The sequence below is a fragment of the Candoia aspera genome, chromosome 6 (assembly GCF_035149785.1).
Source record: "Candoia aspera isolate rCanAsp1 chromosome 6, rCanAsp1.hap2, whole genome shotgun sequence".
Lineage (NCBI taxonomy): Eukaryota > Metazoa > Chordata > Lepidosauria > Squamata > Boidae > Candoia > Candoia aspera.
The window spans coordinates 63,847,223-63,872,174 of NC_086158.1; the positions used below are offsets into that span (position 1 = coordinate 63,847,223).

General features: G+C 35.2%; 1 protein-coding gene across 3 annotated transcripts in view; it reads left to right on the top strand.

Moving 5' to 3' along the window:
* ZRANB1 (zinc finger RANBP2-type containing 1) overlaps positions 1-24,952 on the top strand; it is a 59,714-nt gene that overhangs the window by 275 nt on the left and 34,487 nt on the right. Inside the window, exons 2-4 of one of the 3 annotated variants that reach the window (XM_063307331.1) lie at positions 15,960-16,107; positions 17,069-17,171; positions 17,606-18,456. In XM_063307331.1, coding sequence (XP_063163401.1) covers positions 17,643-18,456 — 814 coding nt within the window. In that variant the 5' untranslated portion in view covers positions 15,960-16,107; positions 17,069-17,171; positions 17,606-17,642. Of the gene's footprint in view, positions 1-1,172; positions 1,240-15,959; positions 16,108-17,068; positions 17,172-17,605; positions 18,457-24,952 lie in introns of those variants that run through there. The other 2 variants (XM_063307332.1, XM_063307330.1) reach the window with 2 other exon arrangements.

Sequence of the window (24,952 nt, forward strand, 5' to 3'; positions counted from 1 at the left end):
TTCAGGGAAGGGAGATCAACTCCTTGGTCCTTTCTCTTCCTGGATCCTACCTGAGTCCTGGGCCTTTCTCACGTAACTCCCCTCCATACCCCCGCGTTGACAGGGTCACCGGCTCTTGGGTTGCCAAGTCCGAAGGCCGCTCGCGCTGGGAGGGGCTTTAGCATCCCAGCCCCCAGTTACGTTTTGTTTAAAATGAGAGCTCGTCCGAATAGTTCTTTCAGGTCCCGTCCTGTCTGAGTCGCGGATCTTCCGTGTATTTTCTCGCCCGGGATGCTTTCGCTCGAGCCGTGAAGGGCGCTGAGGAGAGCAGTGGGATGTTCTAAAACTTCCTTCGGTGTGATTTGACTTGGGGCCCCTCTGAAGAAACAGGGAGGTTGGGTCACTTGGTCTCGGTCGTGGGCCTCCCCCACCCTCGCAGCACTTCTGGGACCTCCCGGCACCTGCTCGGGAGGGATGGGTTCTGTTGCAACTTGGTTGTTTACTAAGCATTCCACCCTTTGGTGGTTGCTGTTGAGAGAGTTGGCTTTAAATATTATATGCTGTCGATCATGTGTACTGAGTCACACTCGTTGCCTCTGAGGCTTTTGGGAAGCCACTGGATATTGTAACTCCTGTTTTGTTTACCTTCATGTGTGTGAGTTGTCTGATGGGCAGTGTGCTCCGCCTTGGTAGCATCACTTCTGTATTTAAAGGGCGCATTCAGTGCAATAATGCTTTGGTTATGTTGTTATAAAATAGCCTATTTGCCATTGTTGTGCCCAAGCTTATATACATTTATTTATTTATATAATTTTGCAAATGCAGCACACAGGTGCTTTGTGTTCTTAGTTATCTACATTTATTGCTGCAGTGTCTACTACTTGCTATAGTGAGGTCATACCTCTGCTGTTTTTCTTCCTCTATCATTATTCATAGCTATAACCTGTGCCTGACTATGTGTATTGCAAAACAGCTGGTCATAAACACTGAATTTTTAATGTACAGAGGTTAAATCCTTTATAGTTGCTTAAAGTGACATCAGTATGATTTTGTGCAGCTGACTAAATTTTTTTAATAGGCAACATCTTTGATTTGTTTACATTTTGCAAACTGCATCAAGACAGTATGAGAATTTATACTAATTAGTTCTAGCTTAAAACAAACTCCTAAGATTGTTCTAATATTGCAATAAAGGTTTTTTTAGAGGTCATTCAAGTCACTTTAGGGATGCCTGGACTACTACAGATGACACTCTCTGAGGTTTGTATGTTCCCTATGCTGGTTTTGTTTGTTTGAGAATATATGTTGTTTTTGTGTGTGTCTTCTTTTTCACTCTTATAATATTTTTCTGGCATTTTAATATCATTCTCAGTGTATTATCTAAAACTTATTATACAAGGCAATCTCTTTGTCTTAGCCATCAGCATAGAAGTTAGGATGAGCAGAGTGACCAAAACATAGTCTGGATACAATTCCTGACAATGTCATAGAGTTCTATGATTGTATAAGTTTCTGTATAATCAAGAGATGCCTCTTCAACTGATGCATGCTTCTTCCTTTATACGTTCTACATTTTTAGAGGCAATATTTATCTAGCTGTTATATTCACGAAGGGATACAGTTGAACAGAAGTTAGTGCCATTGAACAATAGCAATTACTCAATTCCAGTTTTGCTGTTTAAAATACCTTATTTCTTGCAATTATAATGAAGCTATTTCTAATTTAATCTATGAAGTACTAATTCAAGAAGTTTTGTTTCTTTTTTAATTCTTAGTTTTGATATGATTCTGCTTATGAACTTCCAGTTGATCGGGGCTGGGCAGTTTGATACCCACTGATTCTGAAGTGCCCACAATGACAATAGATGGCATCCACTGACTTACAGAAAAGGCCAATTTCACAAGATACTTATATTCTTGTGTGAAATCTCACGAGGTCTTGACATTTATAGCATTTTAATTTATTTTATATTTTCATTTTTCAAATTATTTAGGGACCTGTAGAATTGTATGAAATTGTACAGTAGTATCCATCAACTGGAAAGGTTCCTGATACCTGTAATAAGATGTTGTAGAATCCTATTACATTGAAATCACAAAGGAATAAGTAAACACCACTATTCAGTATACCAGAACCAGACTTCTCAAATTATTTGTATTTATTAAATTATTAATTTTCTGTCTTAAAAGTCATTGGAAATAATTTTTAGTAGGAAAAAAACCTACATATCCGAAGAGAAATAATGGCTACAATATAAGATGAAATACAAATAAAAACAATAACTTTCTATAAATAATAAAAAAAAACAGCATTAAAAGAAGAAATAAACAACCATACAATATTTTTCAACAACAGATGGCAAGGAACAACAATCCCCACCAAAGAAAGAGAAAAAGAAAAGTAAACATAATGGGCAGCTTGTAGTCCATTCCAAAGACCTCCTTATAGAGCCAGATTTGATATCTAAAATATTTAATGTTTGGACTGTGCAGGATTCCATAAGCAGAGCTTTGCATTGTTGAGGCCAGAAATAAAACAGCCTTGCACTTTGGTTAATTGCTCTTTAGGGCTTTAGAAACAGGAATGAGCACCTAGATTGAATTTTGAGAGATATAGGTAATTGGCGCAGGACAAATAATATTGGGATGATAGTTCACACTGCCATACTTAAAATTTATTTTCAGTGATGTGATAATAAAGGATCCATTTCAAATATATTTTCCTGATAGAAGTAAAACTAGCCTAAAAGCTTTGTTTTGAGAGACTTAAAGCCTAATACATTGTAGCTTCAGCAGAATTATTGTTTGTGTTTAGCCAAATCTTCCTGGTGGCAAATATTGTTACAGCTAATAAATTTGTGTTGATTAAATTCATGTACAATAATCTGCATTCAATATTTGCATTCTAAAGTACCACAGTACAGGCTCAGAATAGTAGTGCTGAAGATTGTGCTATTCATGTTACGCTAGCACTTATTCATGTAAAAGCCTTGTTTATGGAAAGGAAGGAAGTGATAATTATTGTCCTGGTTTGCCATTCATGGTAGAATGAAACAGCTATATTGGTATGTGTTATTCCTGATGTATGTATTTGCTGTAGCTATTTAATGAGAAGCGTTATTCCAAATTACCCCAGTCACTGGAGATACGCCATCATTAAGTAAGCCCATTGGGACTTGGAATTTTTCTGAATGGCAATTATACTCACATCTATCAAGCCATCATTTATTTATTTATTTATTTGCCAAACTGGTATGGCCACCTATCTCACCAAAAAGTGACTTTTGGCAGTGTACATCACTTGAGACTTTTGACTGCATTCCAAATGCTGCTTGCTGTGTGGCAGAGTATAGAAGAGAGTAAAATGGTCAAAAGTTCTCATAAATTGATTTTTGTATTATTTATGGTACCATGTTGATTAGTACATGCAATTGTAATAGAAACCTCAATAATTGTCATATTAACATATATAGTTTTAATTTTGTTTGTCAAGCCGTTCTGATAATTCTTTCTGTTTTTTGTTGCATTTTATATGCCCATTAAAAACACAGAGGGATATACTAATTCATATATAAAGTTAAGCCAGGATTTGTTTTACCAGTTATGGTTTATATGAATTTCTGATTCCATTTCAAGCAGTAAACCATGGTTTATTAGCAGCTAACTACGCTTTGAAATTAGGCTTACAAATTCTGGCTTAGGGAAAAATATGCATAGTCAAAATACATGCTCTATTATGGATCTACTCTTATCTGAGGGACCGCTTCTCCCCAATTACATCTGCCCACCCTATCAGCTCTGGCAGAGCAGGCATGCTGCGGGTCCCATCTGCCAAGGAGTGACATTTAGTGGGTCCCAGGAGGTGGGCCTTCTCTGCAGCAGCACCCGTCTTGTGGAAACTTCTCCCCCTGGAAGTGAGATTCGCTCCATCCCTCTCAACATTTCACAAGCCCCTCAAGACCTGGCTCTGTGATCAGGCCTGGGGGTCCCAGGGGACTGGGGAGATTTTGCAGTGGCTCCATTACTGTGGTTAATATCCCCTCTCATTTTATATGCCTTTTTATAGTTATTTTTTGTGACTGCTTTTTATGTATTTATTTTTTCATTAAGTGTTGTACGTCATCCAGAATCACTTTTATGTGAGGTGGGCGGCTATATAAATATGATAAATAAATAAATCTATGCTTTGGATTTAAAGTGTGGGTGTGCATGCTGCATCTATCAGTGTCTTCTTATAGAAGGGTTTTTTTTATCCTGGGAAAAACGTAGTGAAGCTTTGTGGTTGAGTTAAGGAAGTGTCAGTCGATGTGACAAGTCTGTGGGAGGTATAGGTGGGCTAGTGGCCTTAATTCAAACATGTATTTTCCTTGGATTACATGGCTACCAAATGCAGTGTTTACCCATGCCTGCTCCTAAGCACCTTTTCAACTTCAGCTGTAAAGTACAGAATGTTGATTGATTGATTGATTGATTGATTGATTTAATAGAGCTGCCCATCTCACTACTGTGACTCTGGGTGCTTACAAAGTTAAAAATCCAGAAAGCAGTACAAAATCAACCAAAAATTAACTGCAAAAATAATTAAAAACAAACTATCAAAAACATAAAAACACCATTCATTTTCTTAAAAGTACAGCCACTTAGCAGGCTCTCCACCAATACCACTGAATCCCCAGGCCAGATGACAAAGCCATGTCTTCTAGAAGACCAACAAGCTCGGGGCTAATCTCACCTCAGGGGGGATGATGCGGTGGCAGAAAAGGCTCTCCTCCTGGGTCACATCAGATGACATTCCTTCATAGGCCAGAGTTGCAACATGCCCTTTCTGCTAGATGATGGAACATACACATCTGCTTGTCTAAGTCCTACTAGCATTCACAGCAAATATACACACAAAACACCCTTCCAGGATCCCACAAATACATCCTGCCTGCATAACAGTATGAAGTACATACCCCATATCACATTCCAAAATATAACCCCCATCCCAAACACAAAATGAGAAAGCATGCTATAAACATACAAAAATACCTATTTAAAAAGTCTCATAAAAAGAAACGTTCTCATCTTGTAATAAATTGTAAATACGCTCCCATGAACACACAGACAACAACCAAGTACTGGTGGGACATTTGAGATACCAAATGAAAAGTAAGCAAACATCAATTTATCAGTTAAAATAAATTCTGGCTTAGTTTATGTCCCAATGCAGTGTATTAATATATCATTAGTACTGTAGGTGAGAAATTTGTTTACATAAAAATAAGGATTTCAGGTGGACTTGGACAAGACTAACAGAAGTTTTAGCTCTGAGTGAGTTAAAATGATACATAGCCATAGAATAATAAAAAACAAGTTGCTGTGTTCAGCAAATCATAAAATAGTAATGTTAAGGTCAGTACGTATGTAACCTGTTGAATTATACACTCTTAGAAATGAGGTTCAAGAAGCCTTTTTTGAGAGGCTTAACATGTGCTCTTTATTTCATTTAATTTCATTTGTAGTGGTTTTTCGCTGCTTAGTAAATATAGAAGTACATGCATAAGTTCGTTAAAACTAGCTTTCTATTTCATATAATGCAAAGTCCTCATGGAACAAAACTGTAATGGAGATTGCTCCCTCTGAAAAAAAACATACATAGTAAGTCATCTGTGTCCCTAATGTGCTTCAGAACTCACAAATCCCTTGGAAGACAGAGCAGCAAAAATAAACAGTACTACTTAACAAAGCAGAAGATTAAAGTTAGAAGTTGATAGTACAAAGAACTAGAACAGATTTAAATTGAAAAGGCCTGAAACCCATTTTCTCAGCAGTGGTTTTAATCTACATGAAAGTTGCAGTGATGGAAAAAGTAAGAATATTGCATAACTAGTGTTATCTGTTCAGTTTTAACATGAAAAGTAGGCTATTATACTGAGATACTGTTTGATATGTCTGTAATTAATCTAATAAGAGATAATGGTCTTTTCAAATAAGTTTCATAGACAACTTTGCATTGATGCATGGTTAAGCAATAATTACTAATTTAAAAATTGGTTTTATTTGAAGAGTTCTTGAACAGATGGAGATCTTTCTGTGCTCACAGTTTTGCACTTTTTCAGCTTCAGGTTCTTGCTACATTATAGAGTACTTTCGAAGTTCTAGTCTAATTTAAGTAGTGGCTTATCTTGGGGGAGGAAAGATGCTACAAATCACATTGTATATTTTCAAATATTTATACTTTTAGAGAACTTAATGTATATATTTTAGATAATTATATATTTTTTAAAAAAATCAACCATAGCGCTTCTCTCCCTATACTAAAATGTGCTATTTTCCCTTAATATCTTCTGTGTTTTTATCTTGATTCATTTGATGAATTCTTACTTATTTGGCATAGACATATTTCCATTTATTAACAATCCAATGCCTGGAAGATTCTGCCAAGCCATCTCAATTTGTGATACTTTGTTAAATATTTCATGTTTTAGATAGAGTAGACTGATGTGATTGTGTATTTGTTCCACTCATATCTAAAATATGTGGTAGAATATAGAACAGACATATTTGCAACTTTTGTAACAAAGCAAGGAAACTCCATTTATAAAGATAATCTAAACACCTAATCTGTTTACTAAGACATTATTATTAAACATTCAAAATATTTTGAACAGTTACATACTTGCTTAGAAGTATCTCGTATTGAGTTTAATAGGCTTATTCACAAACAAATGTGCAAAGGATTATATTAGTCTGTATAAATGCTGCTAAAACTAAATAGCTCCATTCCATTTTGCCTTTTCAAACTACAGTATAAGTATAAACAAATAATGTGAGGATTGATTGCACTTTTTATTCTTATGCAAGAACTGGTAAGTTAATAAAAGAGGTTTGTACATATTCATGCATAGGTCATTTGTTTATACATTTCAAGAAGCATTCCATGTGGTAAAACCACCAATCTACAAAAATTTGAGTATACTGTTTCTAGTGATAAGCTAATTTCCTTTGTTGATTACATTTGGTCAGAAAATTAATTTAATGAAGTAGTTTCTACCTTTGAATGTGAGACATTTGGGTTGCAATGCTGCTGGTTTTCATCTTGTTCGATAAGAAGAATGCTACAGACTTATTATCTTTGTAATACTGTGTTTTGTTGACAAATGCACAAATAGAACAGAATGTAAACAAGTGTATTTTACAAAACTAAACCCTACCTCTGCAGATGAATTAGCGATTGAGCAAATAGACATTAAAGTTACAGTCCTGTAACGTATTTACCTTGTTTCCACTATAGAAGTTAGTTGATTAAACTGATATGTTTGGGATTACATTAGAAAGGAACAATAAGAGAGAGAGCCAGTTTGGTCTAGTGGTTAAGGCAACGGGCTAGAAACCAGGAGAATGAGAGTTCTAGTCCCACCTTAGGCATGAAAGCCAGTTGGGTGACCTTGGGCCAGTCAGTCCCTCTCAGCCCAACTCACCTCACAGGGTTGTTGTTGTGGGGAAAATAGGAGGAGGAAGGAGTATTGAGACTGTTTGCTGCCGTGAGTTATTTATAAAAATAATAAAGGCGGGATAGAAAATAAATAAGTAAAAATAAATGAAAAAAAGATTTTTTTCAGATTCTTATCTGAACAGGTACCATTCATAACAATTGGGAGCCACATGTTTTCAATAATTTTTTTACAAAATCCCTCTGCCTAATATAAAGAGAAGTAATGTAAATTTTAAAATAGTTTTTAGCAAAGTATTTAACAATTAGGGGGGAATGTAGTGCTTAATTATACTATCCCAGTTTAAGGTATTACTGTACCTCAATTTCTATGACAATCCTCAAATATTGGAGATGCATTTTGAGCCTCAAGGATCATAGTCATATCTGTATAGTCATATCCTTGTCAGATAATCTGGTTCTAAATTGTTAAAAACTTTACCTACTCCTAGCAAAACCTTAAGCCTGTCCAGATACCTAGTAAGTAACCAATGCAGTGGCTACAGCAACTCATTGCAATATTCTGTGTGCATAACTATCAAGGCTATGCAGTGAGGCCTGATCAAGATAGCAAGACTACACAAATTTCAGTAAGATAACTTTAATGCTAGTCTGGGGTAAATACAGAATCTTAGAATCTGTAAGTGTCATGGTATGTGGGATGACCTTGGGAGACAGGGTGAAGAGATGCAGCCAAGGGAACTGGCCAGATAAAAGGCAACTTAGCCCGCAGTAGGAATGTGGGTGGGGCAAGTGGCTCAGAAGGGACCCTCTCTAGTTTCTTGGGCTGTAAAGGAGATGGGGGGAGAAATGTACTTTCAGACTTGAAAGATTCTGTTAATGTAACCTTGCAATAAAGTAGAATTATCTGGCCGTGTTTCCTGTTTGGTCTACTTCACAAGGCTGACAGTAAGAGGAATTTTTCACCCTCATTTATAGTGATTTAATTAAGGTGGGATCTCTTTGAATGATTTAGAAAGCTTCTTCCCAGGTTTCTTGCCACCTGGACTAAACTGCCATTTATAACATAAGCTGTCACTTTACTTTTCTTCATTTCTTGAGTGTTTACTCTTCCATCCTTTTCCCAGCCTCCACACAGTATCACAATAGCCAGGTGTTAACCTCAGTATCCTGTGGCTGCTGTATTCTGTTACAGCTACAGGTTCCAGGCAAGTACAGGGGTAGTCTTGCATAAACTTTATAACAGTGGTTTGAGTAGCTATTGAGGAAAGAGTATAGGTAATATGCCAACTATATACATATTTATGTACCTATTAAGCTATTCCTTTGGGGTATTAGAACAAAAGCAGTGAGAAGTAGCAAGCTAAAGAAACTAACTGTATGATACTTTTTTTGAAAAGGAAACAGCTAAAACTAGTTTACACCAACACGTACAGTATGTTATATCTCTCCATATCTTTCTACCCTGGCAAACTGCACTTGTTTCCAACACGTCCGGATTCTGATTTATATCTTGCCTTTTGTTCTTTAAACTTCTTACCTCTTTCTTTTTCAGAATGTCAACCCTATCCAGCCACAATTTTCTATGGATAGTTTAACTAGGGGTGTCTAAAATTTTTCATACAATTGTCCATGAAAGAAGAATGAATAAATCAAGAGGAAGGGAATCTGGAGAAAATTGTGGCTGGAACGAATTGATGCCATTCTCAAAAAGGAGAATACATTCTGAGGAAAGCTGGAATGGAAAAAGATGAGCAAGAGTTTAATATGGACAAAGAAGCACAAATAAGCTGTATTATGCTTATGATGTTACACTGATTGAAAGTGAAAATGACCTACAAGCTCCAGAATTGAAAATCAAGGAACTAAGTGAAAAAAAATGGGAGTAAGAGTAAATATAAAGAAGATCAAACTAATGACAGCAGGTATAGCAACCAGTCTTAGAACTGACAATGAAGATATTAAAGTAGTGAATACCTTCTGCCTTTTAGGATCAACTCTCAACAGTAAAAGAACCAGTAGTCCTAAGAAATATAGCACAGACTAGTACTTGGTAGAGTAGCAATGAAGGCCTTGGAGAAGATATTCACATGTCTGTACCTACAAAAATCAGAATCCTGCAGGCAATTATTTTTCCCTGTGCCGCTCTGTGGAAACAAACATTGGATTTTGAAGAAGCAGGATAGAAGAGTATTGATGCTTTTGAATATTATTATTGGAGAAGAGTCTTGAGAATTCTGTGAATAGCTAAGAAAACAAACATTATAGACAAATCAATCCAGAGTGTTCACTTGAGACACAAATGTAGGTTCAAATGATATTTTAGACACAATATTTAAAGATCCAGTTCTCTTGGGAAGTTTATAATGCTGGGAAAGATGGAAGGAAAGAGAAGAGGAGGATAACCAGCAGCAAGGTAGATGGGCTTGATTACAGTGGCAGTGGGTGTACTGTTGGAAGACCTGAAGGCCAGGTTGGGGGCAGATCATCCTAGAGAAGGTCTGTCTATGTGGTTGCAAAGAATTAACATCAAGTTGATAGCGTATAAATAACCAATCGGTTAAACTGTATGTTTTGATGAATCCTTAAAGAAATAGAAACTTAAACAACTTCTTCACAGTATAAACATGTAAACACATCTTTCTACAAATATGAATTCATGCTTACTATTTATGTGTAATTGTTACAGATTTAAATAAGAAAAGAATGAATATGGCAAGTGTAGAAGTTTGGAAACCCTTTCACTGTCTGTGGTAGAAATCATAGCTTCTAAACATTTAATTATGTTTTTGGAAATTTTTCCTACTCTTCTCTGCAGAATTCTTCAAGCTCAGAAACATTCTTGGGTCTTGCATGTATTTTATGTTGAGATCTCTCTGCAAATTTTCAATAATATTCAAGTCTGGGGACTGCAAAGGCCATTCCAAAGCCTTTATTTTTCTTTCCTGTAAGTATTTCATGGTTGATCTGGAGGTATTTTTCTGATTACTGTCTTCCTGAAATATCCAACCTCTTTTCAGCTTCAATTTTTTCACTGACTGTGGGACGTAGTTTCTTGTCCTGTCTTCTCAAACAACTTTGAACAATTCCTCCCTCTCTTCTACATAACAATCCTTTGGATACTTGAAGACAGCTGTCATGTCTCCTCACAGTCTTTTTTTCTCCAGACTAAACATACCCATGTCTCCAACCATTCCCCAAGTATTCTTTTCCAGGCTCCTTTTAATCTTGGTTGCTCTACTTTGGACAAATCCAGTTGGTCAGTTCCTTCCTAAAATGATTGCTCAAAACTGAATGCAGTATTCTAGGTGTAGTGTGATTAATGCAGAATAGAGAGGAATGGACTGTAGCTTTGTTGATAGAGATTAAGACTGCATTTGCTTTTTGGGGAGCTGCATCACTCTATTGCTCATGTTCAGTTTGTGCTGTGCCAAGAAACCCAAATTCTTTTTTCAAGTATCAGTGCCTAATATGGTTACCCCTTCCTCCCATGCCCTTGATTTTTCCTATCCAAATTTAGCTTTGTGTATCTCCCTGTTGGAATTCATCTTGTTGGTTTCTGCCCATTGTTCCAGCTTGTCAAGGTCCTCCTAATCCTGTTTCTGTCCTCTAATATGTTTATTATCTCCTTTGTGTGATCTGTAAATTTGATATTTTCTTTACCTTTCATCTAAGTTATTTATGTTGAATAGCACAGGGCCCACAATGGAGCTCTGTGGTACTCCATTTGACACTTCTCTCCTGCTTGATGTGGAGACACTGATGTATGCTCAGTATGATTTTCCATCCAGCTCTAAATCCATCTAAAAGCATTCCTTGTACATTTCACTGTTAATACATTAAACAATCAAGGGAATGCCATAGATGCTTGACTTAAAAGTGTTGAGCCATTTGCTGAACATTCCATTTATTCTTACAAATGCTTTACTTTCATCATATATAATACTGCTGTTAATGCATTCAACAAAGAACCTGCAACACCATGTTTACAAAAAATGTAATAATTCAGGGCTGTTACTTTTATCGTATGCTTTCTTTGAATCAGCAAATGTTTGTATTGAGGGAAATATAACTGGAGTTTTTGGTGCGCTCTGAGCCTTGTTGTTTTCTTGCAGACATTTCATTGCCAGTCTAGGCAACATCTTCAGAAATATAACTGTCATCTTTCCTCTGAATGTGTTCAGAAAATCATGTTTTTTTAAAAAAAATTCTTAACAGATTTGTTCAGTTTTTGTGTTAAATAAAACTGTTTTGCATTTCTTTCACAATTTGCATGTAATATATGGTACACGTTTAAGGAGTACTGAAAAAAATAAGTGGGTATCTTATTTTTCTTATCAAAAGTGTGAATAAAATTCTTAGAAAAATACAGAAAATACATATGAAAAGCAGAAAAGACTTAAACTTTAGAATGTTAATAGGAACATAGAGTTTCAATCATATATTTTTAGTATCCAGCAGGGCAATTTTTTAATAAGAAAAGGTACTTCAGCACTACTTGTTGAGAATTTTTCCCATTTGACAATAGTTATATTGAACCAAGAGAATTTATAACTATTCTTTGAAATACTGCAGATAATGATTGGATTCAGCACATTGTACTAAATTATGGTTTGTTTAGATTGTCAGTGATGCACCCCCTCCTCAGGAAGCCATTACAGAGCCAGCGGTATTGGATAATTTCTGTACAGTCTCCAACCTTCCCTTTTTGTGGAAGGTTGTGGATGCAATGGGGCTACAGCATCAGCCAGACCTAGAGGAAGTGGATCTGGACCCTTTTCAGTAAGGTTTCAGGCTTGAGTATGTACAGAGATGGAATTGTCTGTGCTTGTGAATGACCTCCAGTGGGACTAGGAGTGTGGTGGTACTACTCTTTTGGTTCTGCTCAATTTCTCAGTGGCATTTGATACAACTGACCATGATATCTAGATTGTCTTCAGAGTTTGGGGATTGGTTCCAGTTGCTTTTAGTAGAGAGAGGATGAGCCTGAGATCCCTTCTTTGCAGGACTCTACAATGTCCTTGTTCCTGTTTAACATCTATATGAAGCTGCTGGGCCAGGTCATCTCTCAGAATGGGGTCTATGATTAATATACATGTAGATGATACCCTTTTGGTACTTTCAACTTCTAGCTGACCAAATGATGTCTTAGTGTAGTGTTTGGAAGCTGTTACAGTCTGGATAGACTCGTCCGTGGGGGAGCTGGGGGTGTTGACGACCGACAGGAAGCTCTGGCGTGGGCTGGTCCATGAAGTCACGAAGAATTGGAAGCGACTGAATGAATAAACAACAACAAACAGTCTGGATTAAGACACAGGCTGAAGCTCAACCCTAGTAAGGTTGGGTAGCTGAGGATTCATGGGTCCTCTATTTCTAGGGACCTCCCAGTGTTAATTCTTAATGGAACTGTCATGTAATTTGGGAGTCAGCCTGGACTCATGGTTCTTATTTGAAGAGCAACTGGCAGCTGTAGCTTGGAGGACCTTTGCATAGATCCAGCTTAAAATTATTCATGCCTTAGTTGTTCTGCGATTGGACTATTGCAACATGCTGTACTGGGGTCTGCTGTTGAAGGCAGCTTGGAAGCTAGAGCTGGTGCAAATGGTTATGGACATACCTCAGTTCACCCATGTTAACACTTCTCTTTTGTAAGCTGCACTGGTTACAAGTCAGCTTCCAGCTGGAATTCTAGGTGCTGGTTGCCATTTATAAAAACTTTTATGACTCAGCATGGTTTTCCACTCTTTAGTTATGTTTACCTGTTCTATTAGATCTATTAGGCGATTGAGGCAGCTTATATATTGAACAAATAAATAACTAAATATAGTTTGTTATCTCTTTCACAATTGGCAGGGTTCATGCATCATTTTAAGTCAAAAGCAAGTGAACCACATTTATGTCTTAACGGGATGTGTGAATTCTGCCAGTATATCACAGTGCTTTGGGAAGTTCTTTGCCTGTAAGTAAACAAGGTACCAAAATAATGGTATTGAATGCCAGTTGAGATGCAATGTTTTTTTCCCAATAATTATTGAAAATCATTGAAATATTTTCCAGGATTCTAAGGATGATAATCAAATAACATTTTTAGTTTAAATAGTGGTCGTCAAAGTTAATTTCATTTAATTCTGTCCCAACTTAACAAAGGTTGTCTTCCCATGTGGTTAACATTTGTATAGTTTGACAAGTTTCTTGTGAGATGGTATTATAAGATCATCAACAGTTTTCAATGTTGCTTGCAAATTTTTTTTTATTTTTTTTCAAACATTCAGACTTTTATCCTATTTCTGTTTTCTGATCATGTATCTTAGTTTACTGGAACTAAATGAACTAAGAGAAAGTGAACTTGATTCCATGTTTTTAAGATTCATTTTTTTAAAAAAGAACTTTATTAATTTTCAGAATATAGTTAAAATACAAAATATACTGTAATTTAAGTTGCTCATCCATGTGAGCAGGGGAAAAAAGCTGCACAGCTTTTGCTGTTTGAGTACCTGGGAGTTACCAAGGGAACAGTCCACCAGTGATTGAGCCATTTAAACATGATTCCAGCTGTATGAAGTCTGCTTTTGTGTACAAACAGTTTTTTATAAGAATAAATGTTCTTAATTTCAGCATGTATAAGTCTCTAAATAAGTGATTTATTTTCTCTGTCATTTTCAAGCTTAGGTCCTTGTAAACAACTTTCAGAACATTAAAGGTGATTATATACTTCGATCATTCTACTACAGAATGCCATTTTAAATTGTTAATAGCTTCAAAAATGGCTTTATATTACTGCTTTCAGATGTTTTATCAAAGACAAGATTCATGACATCTCTATTCCTCTTGTTAAGATTCAAGAGTTTTTTAAGTCAGTTTCTAGAATGTTTAGAATGTGTAATATTGCACATTAATCTTCAAAGTCATTTATTGTTCTATTATACTAGGATGTCCTGTAATTAATTACTTTTTTGCTACTACTTAGTACTTCGATTTTATAAATTTTAAAGGAATAATTTATGATATTATAATACCAGTATAGCGGTGAACATTTTTCATTGGGTGTAGATATAATTGTATTGAGATTTGAGCAGAAATATTCTTGGTTCTTTGTAAAGTATTATTCTGCAAATCAGGAACTAACCTTAAATATGCTAGATTCATTCACTTCTCTGTCCCAATCTCTTGTGAATTTTCCTTTCCTCCTCCTTTTTCTAGTTAGCATTACAGCTGTTGTGACATAAATTAATGATTAATGTTTCTTTAATTCTGAATCAAATTTGAAATAAGCTGGTCGGGAAGATAAGACTTGGAATTTTATCCATAGTATGAGTCAGTAGAAGTGTAATACTAAAGCAGTGTTACAGATGACAGAAAAAGAATATCTCTGTCATGGGATTGGCCACAGTAAGTGTTCCAGAAGTTTGGTACCACACATGCAAATCAAACATCAATTCATTGTTTAGTTTATTCTTTGAAAAAAGGAACATAACTTCATTGGACCTAATTTCTGTGGTTTATATATTCTTTGTTGTTTATCTGTGATAATGATAATTATGTGATAATCCTTCTGTGGTTTTTAATCTTGATATGTAAGCTGCCTAGAGTTGTCTTCATGATTGAGGTGCTATATAAATTAATTAAATGTATCAAATTAATTGAGAAATCCCTTTTAGTGGTTACATGTAATTCCCATGCCCATGTATTTATACCATTAAAATTTTCATGTTAAAAGGCATGTAAAGACAAATCTCCCAGTTTAGTTCAGCTCCTAGTGTATTTGTGGATGTATCCATGTAGTTTTTTTAATACAGAACTAATTTTCCATTACTTTATTCTGGGATTTTTTTTTAGAAAAAAAATCACCCTAGCTTACCACCCTGGGTTTTTCTGGTAGTCACTCAACTAAAGAGAAACCAGGTCTGAATCCATTTAACTTTTTTGAGTTCAGCCAGATTCAGTTGGTTGCAGTCACCTCTTCTGTCCAGAAGCCACATAACACTTAATTTAGACTAGTGCTTCTTAACATTGAACAGATAAACTTCCTCAATTGCATTAAGTAAGTATATAACATGTACAGTTGGTTGTGATAGAAGTACAATATGTATTTATTTCAAGTTTTTGTCTTACCTTTTCATTTGAATAAGTTCATTGTGATTTAAAATCTAATCAATATATTAAAAAGTTATAAAATTCACAGTATTAAAAAGAGGTGGCTGATGGAATGCTGGAATCAATATATCATGGAAATTAAAACTTAAGAGTTAGGAAACATAAATGTTTATGAGGAAAAAAAAATGTCTTTCTGTAACCGTTTAGTAACGTCTAGTGAGGTCCCCCCCCCCAAATTCCTTGAATCCTTTGATTAGTTCAGTATGTGTTATAAATCTACAAGGGACTCTTTTGCTTAATATTTATGTAGAAGGAAACTGACTTTGTATGTTTGAAGTATAGTAAGACTATATTGGTGAGAGAAAGTATGTGACCACTTTAGAATTATTTATAATTTTGTACTTCAGTGACTTACAGTGTGATCTGAGCTTCGACTAATTCTTTTTAACAGGTAAAGAGATTCTGCTTAAACAAACACCATCATGGTCTGGGCTGCTTTGGCTTGTGTTCATTGATGGAACAGTGGATTTTGGATCGTACCAGCAAATTCTACAGAAGAATGTCAGGATATCCATCAGTGAGCTGAAGCTTAAATGAAAGTGAGTCAAGCAGCTCAACACCAATTCTAAATACACAAGTAAATGTACAGTGCAGTGGCTGAAGCAGAAGAAATCTTGCATTTTGGAATAACCAAGTCAAATCCCTGATATTAAACAAAATAAAATGATGTGGCATGACCTGAAGCAAATAATTAATGCAAGATACACTCAAAGTAACAATGAGTTGAAATAGTTTCGTAAAATGGAATGGGTGAAAATACTTCCAAGCTGATGAATCTGATTGAGCAATAATATTGGAAATATACGGTTGTAGTCAGCGCTGCTAAAAGAGATGCCACTGTAACTAAATCTGAAGCTTCATATACTTTTCTCAACAATGACAGTTCTGAATGTTGACCAGAACCTCCTTAACTATTAATAGGACTTTAATGAAGCTCTAATCACACTACTGTAGGGTTACAGTTGATAGGTAGTTTTAAAGGGGTACAAACTTTATCTCACCACTATATGTAAATGATATGTAGTCTTTGAAGCATATTCCTCAACAAAGCAACATCCATGTAGAAAGTTCATTTTATTTTACAGCAGCATTTGGTAGTATGGAAGTGCTTTTTCAATTAATCTGAATCTGACAATGTGATAAACGGGCAAGGTAACAAAGTGGCTGTGCATGCGTAGATGTAGTGAAACAGCTTTTAAAGCAACGTTGTAAAAGACGTGGCTGCTTCAGCAGTTAGACGTGAGCTGCTTTGTTCATGCTTGTTTTCCAAATGCTTTTCACAAGCCTATATCAAAGGTAAATAGCATTTCTATAGCCATTTACAGTTCTACTGTTGTTTCATTTTTTTTGTTTTGATTCGCACATTTATTGTGGTGTCATAAATGTTTGTCAGAATTTGAATACTTAAATATACTGAGTTAGAATGTGTCCAGTATATCAAGTATTATATATTTATGTATGTAAGACTAAGATTTTAACAAGCCTTCATACTGTTTACAGGAAAAGCTGTTTACATAGTGCTGGTGGTCATTCTTGGTAGTTCCTGCTGAAGTGGATAAAAACTGAGACAGTATGGAGACGAAATAGACTTCATTATAGAAAAGTAAATATAGAAATCTGTTTGATCTATATATTTTACTTGTATGCTAAGTCAATAATTCTACATTTGGGAGGATTTCTGTAAAATTGTCAGTATCTGAATTTCTTTGAGAAATATGTATATGCATATATACATATATCATGAATTTGGTTTACATAATCCTAAAATTAATGTGACTTATTTATATATGTTTTACTTTAACCAAATTCCTGACCTTGGATGTAGCAGAAAACTTTGTTTTATAAAGTACTGTGATTAATTAAAAATTGAATGTGAGAAAAGAAAAAGGAAATAAATGCTTGAAATTGATGCTTGTCATCACTTGCTGTGATTTTAATATTAGATCTGGACTAGACAAAAGCTTTGTGATTAACAACTCTTCTGAAGAACTAGGAGTGGATTTTTTATAATATCTTCTATTTACTCTCTTTTTAAAGATTTCTTCCTGAAATAATTTACTTCGAAGAGTGCAGGATGACAGATCGTGGAATAAAATGGGCTTGTGAGTATTGTACATATGAAAACTGGCCATCTGCGATCAAATGTACCATGTGCCGTGCTCAGAGACCTAGTGGAACTATTATCACAGAAGATCCATTTAAAAGTAGTTCAAGTGATGTTGGTAGAGACTGGGATCCTGCAGGTATTGAAGGAGGCAGCAGTCCTTTGATATGCCCAGATTCTAGTGCAAGACCAAGAGTTAAGTCATCCTACAGCATGGAAAGTGCAAATAAGTGGTCATGTCACATGTGCACTTACTTGAACTGGCCTCGTGCAATAAGGTGTACTCAGTGCTTGTCTCAGCGTAGGACCAGGAGCCCCACAGAATCCCCTCAGTCTTCAGGATCTGGTACAAGACCAGCTCCTTTTTCTGTGGATCCCTGTGAGGAATACAATGATAGAAATAAACTGAACATAAGGACACAACACTGGACTTGTTCTGTTTGTACATATGAGAATTGGGCCAAGGCCAGAAAATGTGTTGTCTGTGATCATCCAAGGCCCAACAACATTGAAGCAATAGAGCTAGCAGAAACAGAAGAGGCTTCTTCAATAATAAATGAGCAAGAAAGAACTCGTTGGAGGGGAAGCTGCAGTAGTGGAAATAGCCAAAGAAGATCACCTCCTACCACCAAACGAGATTCTGAAGTGAAAATGGACTTTCAGAGAATTGAAGTGGCTGGAGCTGTTGGCAGCAAAGAAGAACTTGAAGTTGATTTCAAAAAACTAAAACAAATAAAAAACAGAATGAAGAAGACTGACTGGTTGTTTCTCAATGCTTGTGTTGGTAAGTTTTGTTATCTATTTCACTTGCAAAGGAAAGAATATGATACATACACATTGGGGTATATATTGGCAAATTTTATATAGAGCTAGGATTATAATGCATGCAAAAAAAATCACAATACCTGAAATGTATATTATTAATACATTTTAAATACACTATAATTCATAAATATACATATATTTTGAACACCTTAGAAAGATGAACAAATTCTGCTAAAAGAATAGCCAGATTTTGTTAAGGTAAGAATTAAATCAGAGTTGAAACTTAACTGTATTTCCATGAACATTTCTTAATTTTGTATCTAAAATCTTGTCATTCTTGGAATGACAAGATATACTTCAGAATTTACTTTAGTTCATAAGCATGTAGATTTTCCACAAGGCACTAGTAAAAAAATAGGCATACTACGTTTTGAAATGCTGGTTACTATAGTAAAATCTTTGTATTTCCTCAAGTGGTCTAGCATAGATACAGGCAAACTTTTTAGGTTAAGGATGCATGTAGTATTATGTCACATCTGAGGGCACATCTTTCAGCATGGACATAAGGACGTATAAATGAATACAGAATCATTTTTCCTAACAGTACGTATGTTCTCTTTCTTACACATACATACCCATATACAGCTCTCCTTGAACATAACCAATTCTTCCCATCCCTCCAGTGATGAAGGGCAAAATGTACCTGTTCTCTACCTTTTTTGGCCTTGTGCCTATTCACTTATTCTCTGCCTCTTCTCAAAAGTCATTGAAGGTAATCCCCAGGTCATCACATTCAGAGCTCTGCAGTAAAGATTATTCTTTCCATGTTCTAACCAACAATCTTTGCTTCCTTCTTCTCTTCATCATTCCTGGCACTGTCACTACTTCCCCATCTTCAGTGTTCTCCTTCTGTTAGTCTTTTTCCCCTAACCACATCTACCCAAAGTATAATTGGTTGTTGGCAGAACACCCATACTGGGTATTAGTAATTCCCTTCGGGTGTGGTTGCTCCAGTAAGTCTACAGGTGTCATACTGCTAAACCCCAGTGTAATACATCATAAACAGAGTATACTTTTGAATTATTTTGAATTAAATTGGTACAGGAGCGGATTATATATGTAAATTTTGCTGGAATCACAGTTAGGGGTGCAAGGCTTCCCTCCATAAATGCTGTGGCCCTGATGGGAAATAGGAGTTGTATCAAAAATCTTATGGAAAAGTTAAATTTTACATAGGGATTTTTCTGGAAGTAAAAGAGGTTGTGTTATACAAGCAGTTCCAAGCAGAAGGAATAGCAGTAGAAAAAGTGCATAAATAACTAACATTCTAGCTGACTGAGCCAGTTTTTCAATATTCTATTGATAACAATATGTATAAGCCAGGGTTAAACAGTTCTTGTGGCTGGCTGATACATACAAGAAATAAAACAATTTGAAATTAAATAACAAGATAAAAGAACAAAATAAAAATATAAAATATATAAGCAGAATCATACATTAAAATAATAAAACAGATTTGAAGACTAGGTAAATACATATTTGCCTCAAGCTGAAAATCAACAGATAAATTTGCCACAGTGGGGTCAGGTGAGCTGTTGGGTACTATATTCCACAGCTGGATGCTGTGGCCGCTCTTGAGCATGTGTTTCACCACTTCAGGTGTTAATTTCTGAACAGAACCTGTTCTCATCTGATTTCTATTAAGGTTTTATTGCATCATAACAATTACTTGTTATACTTTGTAAAAAAAGTGATATATAAAATACTATCAGGAAGTTGTTTTTCCTGTGGCATGCATATTATCTATTGGTGTTTATCCTAAATACTTGAAAATATTCAGTGCTTTATTTTTTTTTATAGTAGCCTACACATATATAAAAATGTATGATACTTATTTTTTTTAAAGCAGCAAATTAGGAATAGAACGTTCTGTTCCTCACTTGAAAAATATATTTTTTTTGCTTGTGTTTGAGAGAGAGAGAATTTAGCAGATGGATGTCTTAATGTGAATATCTAATATTTTTGTACATTCTAATAATGCTACTGATGGGTCAGAATAGCATAATAAATACTAATATTTAATTGTCATATAGGCCTGAAAACAGTGCCCAATTTCCTGTATCAAGTGTTTCTTCTAATTGACTGGACAGTTAGGGTTAAGGTTAGGGATTTTTCTACTGTTTTTTATATAGCTATGAAAGTATCAGATGGTTTACAGCCTTTCTGTTGGCCTGAGATTAGGAATTCAACAGGTTCATACCTTAATGTTCATATCTTGCTTCTTGTAATATTGCATCTTTAAAAAGTCAATGTACTGATTTTTTTTCTTGTTTGCATTTTTACCTGACTCAAGTTGTTTCTTTGGTGTTTAGCTGTCATGGCTACTAAATGCTGTTTTCCATGATTATTTTTGGTAAATATAATAGTCACTTTTGGATTTATTTAAATTAGTATATGAAGAATATATGAGCAGAATAGGTTCTGCAGGCTCCATCTTTATCATAATAACTCCATATTTATGCCATATATAGGTAATTTGAATTCTTTTACATCAACCTGTGATGTGCTTAGCTTCTTGTTAAATTTTGCTTTGCTAAATGGCAGTGCCCTTCCTGTGTATAATGTGGAACTATAGGTGTATTAATATAATAGTCTGTAATTTTTAATCTTTAAGTTTACTGCTTATTAAATCAAAGGGGGAGCTGTCTTCAATGACTGCAGAAATTCATGTGTTTCATCTGGAAACATGGCACAAAAGCTCTACTCAAAACCATAGTAGTCTTCCTTTTTAATAGTTGTATTCATTATAAAAATCTATTGTAAGATAGGCGGTTTGATGCTCCTCTGATATGTTGGATGATATTTCCCACAGTCTTTTTCCATTTGTCAAGCTGGAAGAAATTTATGGCTCTGCAGCCAGTAAAGTTATGCTGCTATTCCTGTAATGTTTTATATTGTATAAGTTATGCTAACCACTCACAAATCAAGAGAAAGCACTCTAGTTATGGAAAAAGTTAGATATAATGATAAAATAGGATAAAGCTTTGTCTGTTATGTTTCCATTCTACCCCTGAATTAATAATGTAGATAGTTTATTTATTAGATTTATAACCTAAACTTGTGGCTTCCATAAGTAAGATGTAAAGTGACAGTACTGTCTTAATTTGTAAAAATTTTGTCTTTCAAAACCATTTTAATGTACAGTGGTGCTTAAAAGTTTGTGAACCCAATTGAATTTTCAATATTTCTGCATAAATACGACCTAAAACATGATTTGTTTTCCACACAAGTCCTAAAGCTAGATAAAGATAAATACTTTTGCCACATGCAACTGCATAGCTTTGGATCATTTTCCTCAATAAATAAATGAACAAGTATAATGTTTTACTTATTTGTTTAATTGAGTTCTCTTTATCTAGTTTTAAGACTTGTCTAGGGAAAAGATCATGTTTTAGGTCATATTTAGGCAGAAGTATTGAAAATTCAAGGGGATTCACAAACTTTTAAGTACCACTGTATCTAATCAGCGTTTTAGTAATTTTAATGTCAATATAGAATGAATGGAGAAAGTGTTTATTTATTTCATGGTCCAAGACCAATATTGAAAATAAGACAGTATTACAAAACATCAAATATAAAACAACAATATAAAATAAAAAATAAAATAGAACTTATGCAGAAAATCCTGAAGCAATTGCTAGTGTAAAGTAGGTACCAGATGATTTCCACAAGCTATTGTTAAAAAATTTAGTAACCATACTGCAAATGGCTAAAGTTTGATGGCCTAGGAGAATAATGATAACTTCCTGGTTAGAGGAGCTATTAAGATTTCTAACAATTGGTCTTATTATTAAATATGTATTTGATAATTGTGAGATGAAAAGCTTAAAATCCAGAGAGGAGAACGTGTGGGAGTATGTGGTCTTCTAATTCTATTCTGCACTGGATACTGGAGACATAGTAGCAAATTACTTTTGTTTTATTTGTTTATATATATTTATTGATATAATAGAAAAACAGATATGTGTCCAGAAAAAAAAATATAGGACAGAACAAAATCTTACAGGGGCTCACCAAACAACCTCCTCCAAGATCTGGGAGAATAGCCAGATTTTCAGTGCCTTTCAGAACATCTTGTTGTAACAAGAGATTTACATGCTTCCTAAAAATGTTGCCAGTTGGTACTTCCGCTGCAACATTTTGGACCACCTGAAGTTTATGAAGGCTGAACAATATGCTATAATTGTTTAAATGGAAAGTAAGTATGCAGCTCAGAATAATGGTGCTTACAACGTATTTCTTGATGCCTGCAAAACTCTGTAATGTATATAATTTTATTGTTTTAGATAGTTTTAATTTGCAAAACATCAGCCTCAAGCCATAGCCTATATTTCCAACTATCTGGGCCCATAGACTGCAAATGCATTCTTAGAAAATAAAATGGTTGCTGCACTATAGTACTTTTTGCTTTTGAGTTTATGGATCTTTTGTGATTGGCCACACCCACCAGAACAACAATTTTGTGATAGTGTTTAAAGCTTGCTGTCAAAATTACAGATGTGCCCACTGGTCCCCAGAGGTTGAGGATCTCTGAAGTAGAGCATGTGTCCTGATGACAAGAATTGGTATCTCCAGAAATTAGTGTAGTTGGCCCACTAATGTCATTTATGTCCATGCCCTCTGTACTGCCATCAAAAGATTTAGAAGAGAACCTGTAGTTTGTTAACCCTGTGATTAGCAACATCAAACATGATGTTTGAAGTTCCTTTGTACTTGGATGGAAAGGCATGATAGAGTTAACCATTATTGCAGTAATGAAGTCAGTAAAGGCCAGAAGCCAGGTGCAAGCAACCCAAACTCTAAAAGAAATTATAATCCAATGACCATAATCTCTCTCAGCATTTCCATTTTCAACCTACCTGTAAAAAAGACTGGAACCTCCATAAAAGAGTTCCTCTGGATCCCATCCTAGCAAGATAGTATGGAAGAGATACTATGGCTAATCATAATCAGACACTGCTGAATCATCCAGCAAGGACATAATGCTTCTGTTCAGGTTTTGAAGTAGGTTGTGCAGCAACATGACCAAAGCACTTTTTCTTCTATAACCGAGTCTGAAAACGTATTCAAATGAATCTAGAAAACCAACATTATCCAGAAATCCCTGGAGACAAGATCCTGGTACACAGTTTAGTACCTTGCTTGGCTAGGTAGTTCCCCTTTTGTAGACACAGACAAATAGGTATCAGTGGGTTCTTTGTTCTTCTTTGTAACACTGAATTTCATTATAGGTAATCTTTAACCAAACCAGCATACCTGTAATGACATGTGTCTCCAGGATGGGATACAATATGAAGTCAAGCAAGTTATTTTCCTCTAAGAAACAAATATATGATCTGAGTAAGCATCTGACTAATTTTGAGACAGATGACATAGTGGATTAGTTTGTTTCCTGCTTCCAAGTTGAACTTTACTGTTTCTAGCTTCGTGTGTGTATCTATACAGTATAAACAACTTCATTACAACTTTTAATAATGGGCAGAATTTCTTTCTGCTCTGCATTAATTGGCTGCAATTCTATACATTCCTTGGATTACATTCTATAAAGCAAGACTGAAAAAAGCGAACCAGATATACAGTATGATTTGCATGCACTCAATAAAAATACTATTTTATTTAGTTGTAGAGACAAACTGCTGAAGTAGGAGGAGGCTTATCAAGATCTTGAACTCTTAAATCTCTCTGATGGGTTGTGTTCAGTTCAATTGGCCATGCATTGTGCAGGCTTCTATTGTGCTATGTAAGTAGTGTAATATTGTCTGAAATACATGTTATATAATATGAAATCTCATGATCCATTTTAAAACAGCAGGGAGAGATAAATTGCTAGGAATCTGTGCTGGGAAAGGTAAAGGGTGGAAGGAAGGAAGGATTATTCAGCATTTCCATTATTTTTCCACAATTGAAATGGCTTTTTCAGCTTAGGGTTGAACTCCACTTACCATGTGAGTAACATGTAGTTTAGGTTTGTATTGGATTATATGAAAGTGATATTTGAATGAGTTGTTAAATAGATTTTAACACCTTTTAGCAACTGGTTTTCCACAGTTACTGAGAGTACCTTGCTGTTCTAGGGAGTAGGTGTGTAAATGGAAAAAAGAGGAAAAAATGTGTGGTTGACTTAATCTGCTTTATTTCATGAGTATAAGAATAAATTTCCTTATTCTTGTTTGCCCCTTGTCCAGCAGTTTTTGTGCCAGCTTTCTCTCCCACTCTTTTCTGTTACTGCAGCATGAATTCATTTTACTATGAATATAATCCATCATTGGTCATAAGGGAAGGAAGTTTTATTTGGATAGTTTGCCTTTCTTAAAGCAAACTATATATCTTCTTTTTTAGCGAATACTACATGAATTTTAGCTCTCCACTTTGTCACAGTCCTTGGGTTTCAGGTATATAGTGAATTATAGCTCAAGAGTGAATTGTGTGGACATTGAAGTTAGCATTCCAACCTG